Raw genomic sequence first — 11,821 nt, forward strand, 5'->3', positions numbered from 1 at the left:
AAATGCAAAGCTTAAAGAATATAAAGCAAGAAAGATAAAGGACACAAATGATTTATAGTAGTTCAGCTTAAACCAACCCTAATCCACTACCATAGCTCCCACTAAGGATTTTAAACTAATTCACTAAAATCTCTTACTTGATCCCAAGTAAACCCTCTAGTTCAAGACTAGAAACTTACAAACCTCCTACTTATACATAAGTAAGTCCTCTAGCTCACAAGTTAGGAAATACAAGAATTGAATAATAAAGAGAGAACCTCATAAATAAATCTCTTAGTTATAAGATTTCTCAATGTAAAATACAAGACTTGAATCAAATGAAACAAATTAAGTACAAAGCCTTTGAGAGAAAAGTTGAAGCACAAATACAATTGAGAAGTATGAAAATAATTTGTAAGTTCACTTCAGTTCATTCCCATTCATTAGCCTTTTCAAGATCATCATTGATTTTGGAAGCTTTCAGTGACGAATTCGATCGATATATGAAGAGAATTGGTTAACAGATTAAATTTAAAGATTCTGTTAATCAACAAATTGAATGACTTAGTTGACAAATGAAAATGAGTTAGTTGAAGGATTGAAATAAATATAAGTTTCTCCACATAAATGAACAAACTAACTTCCAAGAGAAGTGGTTCCTTATTTTTGCTTAAGTCTTGGGCTTAGCTAGTGACAAGGGTTCAAAACTTGGAGGCAACAACTACACTTGTTTTATTTTTAACCCCTTTAAAAAATTTTGGTACAACATTTTTAATCAAATAAAAATAGAACACTTCAAATATCATCAAGAAATTTATCACAAGCTTTTTAGCATTAAATTGGTGAAAGTAATTTTCATTTAACATTTTTAATCAATTAAAAACATAAAATTCCAAAATGCAATAAGAAATTTATCACAAGATATTTTGGCATTGGATTTAATTTTCATTAAACAATTTTGATCAAATAGAAACATAATATTTCAATTTTCATCAAGAAATTTATAACAAGATTTTTTACATTTAATTCTATGATGAAATTATTATTTTTTATTTTGGGTCTTAATAAATCATATAAAATAAATTTAGAGCACCAAATGAATAAAAATTAATAAAGTAATTCCATCATAAAATACAATTGAATTTCATCATTAAAATCATGTCAAAGACAAAAACATCAATCTATAAAGAGCATGCATAATCTTTTGTCTTTGAAAATGTTTTGTTTCATTTATCCAATGGTTCAAAACCAATTTGTAAAAATCATTTAGAAGATTCTTTTAAATCTTAATACTTGTTTTTGCAAATCTTCATACATGTAATTCATTCGGTTTTCATTTTTACAAAGGTACTTGAAATTGATTTTTGTTTGAAAACCTGAAAACCATATATTTGACTAAAGATACAAATCATTTGTTTTTCATTATCAAAACCAATACAAGAGTAAAATATCAAACCAAACAAGAAAGAGTATTAATATTTTTTGATCAAATGGAGAAGGTGAATACCTGAATACTGAGTTTATTAATTATCTCAAAGGTTATGGTATAGTTTCACAGTTGACTCCTTACACACCACAGTTGAATGGTGTGCCTGAACGTAGGAATCGAACCTTGTTGGACATGATTCATTCTGTGCTAAGTTACATGGATTTTCTTATTTCACTATAGGGTTACACTATTCTTACCATAATTTATTTGATAAATTGAGTATCAACTAAATCTGTTTCAATCACACCATATGAGATATGGGTTGGGAAACATCCGAGTCTTAAGTAGTTAGGATTTGGGGTTGCCCGATTTTTATGAACAGGTTGAGAATAGAGAAGTTGGATCCTAAATTTGAGAAAGTTCATTTTATGGGATATCTTAAAGATAGTTTAGGGTATCATGTTTATTTTTCAGTTAACCCAAGAGTTGTGGTTGCTAGGTATGTTATCTTCTTGGAAAAAGAGGTTATCCAGGAAGGTGGCATGGGGAAGAAAATAGATTTAACAGAAGAAGAGTCTTTTGTTCCACAAATACCTTATCAGATTATTTAGTAAGGCGAATCAAGTAAGAGAGATCATCCACAAGTTCCTCGTAAGTCTGGTAAAGTCCCCTATCCTTCAGGTCAATTGTATGGTTTATCGGTGGAGAATATACGTGAATTGTTCTTGTATGTGGACAGTGACAAGTTAGCTGACCCTACCACCTATGAAGAGGAAATATTTAATATCGATGCCTCGAAGTGGTAGATGACCATGGAATCTGAGATGGAGTCTATGTGCTCCAACCATGGTCTTGATAGATCCACCTAAGAGAATTGTTCCTATCGGGTGTAAATGGATCTTCAAGAGAAAGATCGATTCAGATGGACAAGTTTCAACTTATAAAGCTCGGTTGGTGGCAAAGGGTATTATCAACATCAAGCTATTGACTATGATGAGACTTTCTCACCTGTCGTGATGCTAAACTCCATTAGGATGATGTTAGCTGTCGCTGCTTACTATGACTATGAGATCTGGAAGATAGACACCAAGATAGCTTTTCTGAATGGATTTCTTGAAGAAGGGATCTATATGGAACAACCAAGTGGATTTGAGTTCGTCGATCCACATCAGGCATGTTTGCTAGAAAGATTGATTTATGGTCTGAAGCAAGTATCAAGGAGTTGGAACATCTATTTTGATCATGAGATCAAAGGGTTTGGCTTCTTGAGAAATTCTGATGAACCATCTGTATATAAGAAGACTAGTGGAAGTAACATTGTGTCCTAGTCTTGTATGTGGATGATATTTTAATTATGGGTAACAGTATAGACATGATGATGTCTACAAAAGCCTGGTTATCTAGAGTATTCTCCATGAAGGATCTAGGAAATGCTATTTATATTTTGGGGATTAAACTTTCTAGAGATAGAGTTAAGAAATTGATAGATCTCTCCTACAACTTGTATATAGAGAAAATACTAAAGAGGTTTAGCATGTTGAATTCCAAAAGGGGGCAGTTGCTTGTCTAGGTTGGAGTTCATCTCTCTAAGGAGATGTCCCCTAATATACCTGAAGAGAGGGATCATATGAGTAAAGTACCTTATGCTTCGATAGTTGGGAGCCTTATGTATGTGATGATATGTATGAGACCGAATATTGTATACACTGAGTATTGTAAATTGATATCAGTTCAATCCTAATGAGTTATTGGATTACAGTGAAGCATATTTTGAAGTACTTGTAAAGAACTAAAGATATGCTACTGATTTATGGAGAGGATGATTTCTATGTGGATGGATTCACTGATTCAGATTTTCAATTGGAAGTTGATGATCACAAATTGACGTCTAATTTTGTATATCTCTTGAATGGTGATGCTAAGAGCTAGAAAAGTTCCAAGCAGGCAATCACAACGGATTCAACCACTGAAACCGAGTATGTTGGGCATGTGATGTTGTTAAGGAAGTTGTTTGGATCTAGAAGTTTCTTTCGAAAGCTAATGTGGTCTTGGCCATTTTGTCACCAATATCTTTGTACTGTGACAACAATGAAGCTATTGCTCAGGTGAAGGAACCCAGGTCTCATTAGAAGTCCAAGCACATTGAACGTCAGTTTCATTTGATTTGAGAGATTATAGCAAGTCGAGATGTGCAGTTGTAGAGAATAAATTCAGTGGATAATATAGCTGACCCACTCACTAAGGCTATGACTCAATCATAGCTGGATCGACATCTTAAGAAGATGGGTATCTGATTCTTGCCAATGGTGCAACACTAGATGTACATGTGATGTAAATAAGCATTAGTGCAAGGGGAAGATTGTCAGTATTTGTGCCCTAATGCTAGATTTGGATGACATCTGGCAGGTTTGTTTGTAATGCATTAATTGTATTTTTGTATAAATCTATAAAAGACAAGGTTTTCTCCATTCATATTTTCTCCAATCAATTATATGACTGAGTCCTTAGATCTTCTATGTGAGAATCTTATTCTCAAGGTGTTGAGACTGTGTGATAGGATTCTCTACTAACAGAACTTCTTAAACTATTCCTAGTCCTTAGATTCTTTGGTTGGTGACTCTGATTAATTGAGTATGGACTACCATAGGGGTTACTACTTTGTTTTATATGGGGTTATTGATGGGAGGATGGTGTGTCATGAACCATATAACATGAGATGTCATTAGTAAACTTGTGGGTGGTTGTTGGGGAATGATCATCCAAATGTGACGCTGATGATTAACCACATAGCTTGATGGATAATGGTCGTGTCAGATTGCATAGTTATTTTATGTATTGGTATGTGGGATTTTCTAATGAGCTGACCCATCCAATTGGGAGGTGGGATTGCTTATCTATGTGGTTCTGTATTGCCGGTATATGGAGACAGGTGTTGGGAATATGATTTGTCACCCTCGTTGGTATTTAATGGGGTGAACATCTATGTGATCTACTATTAATGTGATGGAACAGTCCCTGGCTAGGATAAATTAAAATTCAGGAAATGTGTTTCCTAAGGTGTCATCTAATCACATTAATGAGGTCTGACATATAGTTATTGAGTTTGTTACTCCATAGCTCTAGCTCAGTCAAGACGTTAGGTGATAGAAGGATTGTAGCACACAGTAATACTCAACTGTAATAGGCTCACTTGAAGTGAGACTTCACTGCCACCTATACTGTCTCCTGAACCACTACTAGGCTCTATTCAGGAACTCTTAGAATGTCATAGGGAATTAGAGAAGTTTCGTTGATGGGTCAAGGAGTTGATTGATACCAAAAAGGGTTTTGGTGTTATCTAATTGCTAGCGGGTAGTAAATCTAGAAAGTCACACACCATATAGTGTTACGTTTGGTATCAACATCGTGTACCCAAAATGTCTCTAGAAATAATTGATTAAAAGTTGACCCTTTACCCCTCTGTCAATAGTTCATAGTGCACAGTAATAGTGTATAGTATATAGTAATAGTGCATAATGCATAGTAAATTGCATGATTACTCAATTATTAAAGGGGGGTTACGCGAATGTGAGATGGGATTGTAATTGGGAGATGAAAAGAAAGAAAGTGGGGGGGGGGGGGGAATTGATTAAAAGGTAGAGGCAAACTTCCCTTCTCTCTCTCTCTCTCCCCTTACGCTGCCTTCTTCTTCTTCTTCCTCTGAAAATATCATAGAAATTATACGTATAATTGTTAGGCATATAATTTTGAGACACGAGCACCAGTGATACACAAATCCTCTATATATAACACGAGAAGAGGTGACCAAAATGTTACCTTACTACATACTATGTGTGGACAGATTATGATCACTACAACGTGAGGTGGACACGATCTCAGTACAGAAATAATTTATGTACCCCAACCTTATATCAAACATCAGGTATGCATTTATTTATGTATTCAATTGTTGAATATGTGTGTTGCTTAAATACCCAAGCTATGTATGGTGTGTATATTATATTCCATTGTGTGTATCTAATACACGGTAAAAATTAAAATTTTTCCCATACCACCTTTTTAGTGATTATTGGATGAAGTTGGTGCTTGGCAAACTAGAACGGTCGACTAGTGTTCTTGTTGCAATCAACTAGTTTCGTCATGTCAACTAGTGCATGAGGAAGGTTAGCCTCCTCGACCAATCAACTGGGTGTCTCATGTTATCAATCGTTTCTGTCATTTAATACAATGAAACTTTGTAGCGTCGGAGCATTAATTGCTTTTATGCATTTGATGATTTTAGGTATAGGGAAAAATGAGGCGTGGACGACAAGCTGTAGAGAGGAGAGGGATTTAGAAGGGAAATTGGATTGTGGAGGTAAGTTGAATACATGCATAAGTTGCTCTTCATCTTCTTCCTTCTTCTTTCGTTCGACTGTCTGTCATCTTGTTCTTCCTCTTTGTTGAGATAGCTGTTTGTTCTTACTTTGAGCTCGGCTGGTGTAGCGTCTTCATCATCTTCTCCCTTCATAGAGAGGCTATTGGATAGCCAAGGAGCAACCAAGGAAGGGATCGCTTAAGAGATTTGGATCACCTCTATCGAGAAGGTCCTATCACAACTCTGTTGGAGGGTTCCGTGACAACTTGGGCATGGACCGACTAGGTCTTCTACGCTTGTGGAGGTGGGCTAGTCACCCGGACGCTTGCAGGGACATGAGAGCTTGTTGGGAGCTTGCTGGACAGAAAAGGAAGAAGCCATCGTGTGGATAATCAGCACCAGATATTCGCCTGAGAGGTATATCCATAAACCCCCTATGGAATGGGTTTTCCTTTTATGCATATGATGTTGAATATCAAGTCATGCAAGGACGATTTTTGAATCTGCTGCGTATGTTTTATGCTTCCGTTATGCAATTTGTTGTGTAGAAAATGCTTTCTTTTCTTTAAAACCCTTGCAATGATCCAAGAGTGGTTGGCTTTTGGCTTCGTGCCCTCGTTCATTTTCAGCACACATATGATCACTTCGAGGTAAGTGTAGGTGAGACTTGGACCAAGTGAAGAAGAACTATGCCATGTGGCTCCCAAGTATGGCATAAGCTTGGTTCCTTGTTTGCTTCCCGTGTAATATTGCCTTGTTGAAAAACAAAACAGGCAAGTAGAGCATATATGCATATAATGGAAAAGAGTGAGTATATGTTAGTAGCATGCATAATACACACATGCACAATTGTGTCCACTATGATTTTCTGCACAATCATGTTTTTGTTTGCGTGGTTCAAGCCTATCTACATCTGCGATAAGAATGCCATAATTTTGTTTCCACGGTTCGGGTTAGCCTACATCCATGATAAGAATACCATAAGAATATCATAATTTTATTTTCGTTATTTGAGCCAACCAATATTTGTAATAAGGATAATATAAAAATACCATATTTTTGTTTACACGGTTTGGGTAGAGCCTACATCCGCAACAATATAACGGGAGTGAGCAGATGATGCTATAGTGAAGAAATACATTGATGATGGAGAATATGTCATTGAGTGCTTAGGGTTCTTTGTTATGCCAGCCACTTTCCATCTTAGCAGCTGTTGTTTTTGTTCCACACCTTATGTAGGAGTATATTTATTTTTATGTGATTCGAGTCCCCAAGCCTACATCCATGAGGGAATGAGTTTCTATGCTTCGGGAAAGGCCTACTTTGCAAGGATCCTCGTATGTTTTTTGTTTGCACAACTCAACGCAGTCTACATATCTATCCTTATGGGGGCGTACATTCTTAGTTTACACGATTTTGTGGCTTCGCCACTAGCTCTTTCGCCACAAGGCTTCGCCACTAACTCTTCTGCCACAAGATTTTGCCACTAGCTCTCACCACAATACTTCGCCACTAGCACGTTCGCCACTAGCTCTTCCGCTACAAGGTTTTGCCACAAAAGAGGCTCACGGCACACTACCACAAGACCTTGCCACAAGGCTTGCCGCAAGGCCATTGCCGTAAAGGAGGTTCGTGGCACACTGCCGCAAGGCCCTTGCGGTAAGCCATTTGCCGCAAGTGAGCTTGTGGCACATTGCCGTGAGCCTTTTTATTTTTTTTTTTTAAATTCTCATTTTCTCAACTTATTTTTCATGACAAAACAATTACTTTTTTAAACTCTTTTCAAAATTTTTGAAAGTGAAGACAAAGCAATCAAATAATGTTATTTTCTATTTTTGTTTTCAAAATAATAACATTAAACACAATAGAGGATCAAATGAGTTCTAAGAAATTTTTTAAGAAATTACAAACACAAAAAAACATAATTTTTATGTAGTTATATATATATTTTAAAAAATTTATTCTCAAATTATTTACATTAATAGAATTATGTGTAATTATTTAAAATTTATTAAGCTATTAATGCCATTTTTTACCAAAAAATATAAAAAGAAAGTTATCAGTAAAAAAGTAAGATCTTAAAAAAAATTAATTGTGCCAAATTAATAAGGTTTAGAGAATTTAAGGGATTTTACCCACTTGTAAATAATACCTATACTTTCAATTTCAATTTGCGTATATATACACGCAGACCTACGCATTTGTGCGACTGCGTCAAAACGTATTCCGTCTCGCTGCTCTGCTAAAATGGCGTCGTCGACTCACGAGCAGCTCCATCACCTACCGAACCAGTACGGAACCACCACAGCTCCACCGCCGACGCCGTCGACCACCCAACCCAACCCCCAGTCCTCGTCGGACCATGCCGACGTTCTATCTCGTCTGCTGCACCGTCTCCCTCCCACTCTCTCCCTCCCTACCCGCCGCTCCCCACCAACTACGGCCGCCGCCACCGCCGCCATCTCTCCTCCCCTTATCTCTCTTTCTCCCCAAAGCCAAAACACCTCCAAGCTCCTCTCCGCCGCTTCGGAGCTGGGTTTCTTCCAACTCGCCAACCATTCCGTACCTCCCCAACTCGCTCGCTCTGCCGAGTCCGACTCCATCTCGCTCTTCAGCCTCCCGCGGGAACAGAAACCACTCCTTTTCCCCAAAAACTGGCCTCTGGGCTTCGACGGCGACGAGGACGAGAACGGAGCGAACGAATCGTTCTGTCTCGATTCGGCCTGTTCAACTGAGTCGACCGAGTTGTCCTTAGCTTCGCTTCGCGAGTTCACCCGCGAAATGGAGAAGGTGGGTATGGAGGTCGTAGAAGCTCTATCGTGCGCCGTTGGGTTTGAGAACCCGGCCCGTGAGGACCCGACTCGGGTCTGTTCGTTAATGTGGATATCTGACGGGACTAAGCCGGGTTACGGACCGGGTGCGCCTGGTAGGTTATACCCGTATGTTGTCGGGTTAGAGTACCAAATCAGATGCCAGAAGTACTCGTTGCTTTCGGACTCGGGTTGGGTTTCGGTTTCGCCCCAGGTGGGCTCGATCTTGGTCACCCTCGGCGACATTGCTCAGGTTAAATTTCATTTCTCGAGTTCCTTTTATATGCTTCGTTCTATATTTAAATTTAACCTGATAATCCGAAGCCTAAAAGTACAAACTCATCATAGTCTTGATAGTTCCCTTGCTGGCTCTTTCCTTGTTCATCGAAAGTGGGATATGATATGATTCGTATGAATTTGTGACGTCAATTCATTGGATTTCTTGAAATGATGAATATGCTTGATTTGCTTTCATAAAGATTGTATCTTCTTTGGTACTTGAAAATGGGTCATTTATGTGGGAAACGGGTAAGATGAGGTGAGATGCTGCAATTGGCCGTGATAGCCGCCAAAGGTACCCACCCCCACTTAACCACACACACAGATGAACATCGGATCGTTTGTCTACTAATAATTTGTTGTGTGTGGAGATGAAATTGGGCTCCTAAAAGTCTTTATAAGCATGTTCTGTTCATGTTCTGTTTGACACGTAACATGCACGAATTAATCGTACCCTAATAATTATTAATAGTTTTATTGTTATATTAAAGTATAGCGCGATTAGTTGAGTTGTCCGGCTTAATCTGTCGCCTTCAGATGAATGTATTCAAGGAAAAAGGGCACCATCATCATCATCAGTAGTAGAATAAGGCGGGCCATGGGCTTTGATTTTACCTTTTGCTTTTGCATGGAGAAGGAGAAGAAGCAATTGATGCTGGATGGATCCCGGTTTCCCACACACACACACACACACACACACACACATATACTTTTGTCTGCCCAATTCTTTGATTGATCTAAGAAGTTGTTGAACATGTCTTCTATTTCAAAGCCAATGATCAATACACACACACACACACACGATTGGTTTGGCCTTGCTAGCTATGGATAGCTAATAAACATGTATAATAATTAAACTTGTGTTGTGTTTGTGGGGCGGGGCGCTAAGCTAAATCTACTTTCATGAATTGGAACATGCTATTCATGCATCTTTTAATAAAGAGTAGTAGATATATTATATATTAAAGTCATAATACTATTCTTGCATTGAAGAACGCGGAGTCATTTGGGTAGATGTATGTATGAGATATATATATATATATATTAATTAATTAATTGGGGGTGTGTTTGGCGGTCTGGGTGCTGCAGGTGTGGAGCAATGGAAAGATAAAGAAGGTGAGAGGAAGGGCTGTCCCAGATGTTGGGGATGAAGTTGAGAATGCGCAGCACAAGAAGTACGGCATATCCATGTGCCTTGTGGTGTCCCTCCCTCTAGAAAGTAGCGTCTCTCCCCGCCTCATTCCAAGGCTGACTACTAATGCCAATAATGATAATAATATTGTCGGTGTCGGTGATGGTGATGATGGCCAAGAAAAGGGAGAAGACAACAAAGATGATAAAGCTGGCGGCAATGCAGAAGCAGAAGCAGCAGCAGCAGCAGCAGCAGATGCTTTCCAGACGTTTTCTTTTGAGGACTACGCTTGGAGAGTATACCACGAGCGACTCCTCCTGAAGGACCCGCTCGATAGATATCGGATCATCTAATTGAGTTTAATTTGCGTGTGTGATATATTATATAATAAGGCCAAAATGGGTTGTTCATTTCGCCCTTGCTAATGGGTCATGCATTCGGTCCAATTAGCAGTTGTCCATATTATTATATATAATATGTGTGTTTTTTGGCGACGGTGCTCTCCATCCGCCAAACTTAGTACTTTGGGAGGGCAATATATTTATATATATATATATATGTTATTTATGCTTTGGGGAAAATGTTTTTTAATTAATTATTAGCATCAGGAGGTTGTATTAGTGGCATTCTCATATCTTTTCCTATATATGTTCTTCACTTTCGAGCTGATTATTCGTTCAAAATTCTGCTGTGGCTTGAGTGGGCTTGTCTAGAGGTGTGACATGTATTCTCCACTTTTTATAAGTTAATTATAGTTTACAGTTCATGAGTTCAAATTATATTCAGTTTAATTTTATTTTTTTAAAATAAAATATAATAAAGATATTTTTTTTTTATTTCGTTAATAGTGCTTCATCATACTATATTATCATTATGTTTACTTATAAAAGAAGGAGATATACATATATGAAAGTCTTTTCACTTTAATTATTCTATACGATTTCTCATGTTCTTAAAAAAATGTAAGTTTTTCTCATTTCCAATATTATCAAATATGTATTTTTTCAATATATGTTATCGAAGTAAGAAAATTAATACAATAGGGAAATCCTCCACTAGTTGCTTTATTTTGAAAACAATACAACAAAAATTGCATTAAGTGAACATAAATTTCTCAATAGAAATTCTGTTGTTAATTAGAGACGGATTTGCAACGAAAATTCAATATCAGCGACGAAATTCAATTTGTAGGCAATGAAGTTTGCAAGGGATTTAGTGATGAAAATATTTTTGTCCCTAAATAGGGAATAATTTTGAGATGGAGAGATTTCCATCTCTAATTATAAACAGATCTAGCAAGGAATTTTTTTTTTCTATTTTACAAAACAAAAGTGTTGTTACCCCAATTATAACAATATATTTATAGTGCGGGAGAGTGAGATGCAAGTGACCCAATGAGTTGGGTAGTGACCCCAACAAATTGGGTATGAGTTCTTTTGAGTTGTGTGACAAGAGACTTGTTGACTAAAAAGAGAGTTGCAATGTGACAAGAGACCTATAGAGAAAGAAATTAGTGGACGTGGGTGAGTGTCTCTATGCGGACCCTTGATGCTTAAGTCAGTATCTAAGAGTATTGAATGTTGGAGTGCAAAGAGAGAGTTTGAGTGTAAGAGTGAGCGTACCTTGATTAAGGAGGTGACCATCCTATTTTATAGAAAAGAAAGAGGTTGACAAGTGGTGTGTGACTCGTATTTCTTGGTGGGCATCTCAAAAAGTCTATGACCGAGTTAATGAAGGGAATCACTAGTACAGCGGTATAGGCAAAAATAAATTTTTTGCCGTGTATCAGATACAAGTAGTAGAATATAAAATACATGCCATATATAGCTTGGGTA

At 37.4% G+C, this 11,821-nt stretch overlaps 1 protein-coding gene across 1 annotated transcript; it reads left to right on the forward strand.

Annotated features, from left to right (window-relative positions):
* The first annotated feature begins 7,984 nt into the window (after nt 1–7,984).
* On the forward strand, nt 7,985–10,709 carry LOC127805752 (gibberellin 2-beta-dioxygenase 2). The gene is made up of 2 exons (XM_052342513.1): nt 7,985–8,828; nt 9,944–10,709. Exons 1-2 carry the CDS (start codon nt 8,013–8,015, stop codon nt 10,337–10,339), a joined length of 1,212 nt encoding a protein of 403 aa, XP_052198473.1. The 5' UTR covers nt 7,985–8,012; the 3' UTR covers nt 10,340–10,709.
* The last annotated feature ends 1,112 nt before the right edge of the window (nt 10,710–11,821 follow it).

Source organism: Diospyros lotus, chromosome 7, assembly GCF_014633365.1.
Source record: "Diospyros lotus cultivar Yz01 chromosome 7, ASM1463336v1, whole genome shotgun sequence".
Lineage (NCBI taxonomy): Eukaryota > Viridiplantae > Streptophyta > Magnoliopsida > Ericales > Ebenaceae > Diospyros > Diospyros lotus.

Excerpts from the sequence above, each read along its gene's own strand:
- LOC127805752 (XM_052342513.1), top strand. The coding sequence starts at position 8,013 with ATGGCGTCGTCGACTCACGAGCAGCTCCATCACCTACCGAACCAGTAC. Across the intron at positions 8,829-9,943 it reads CCCTCGGCGACATTGCTCAG|GTGTGGAGCAATGGAAAGAT; the intron begins GTTAAATTTCAT and ends TGGGTGCTGCAG.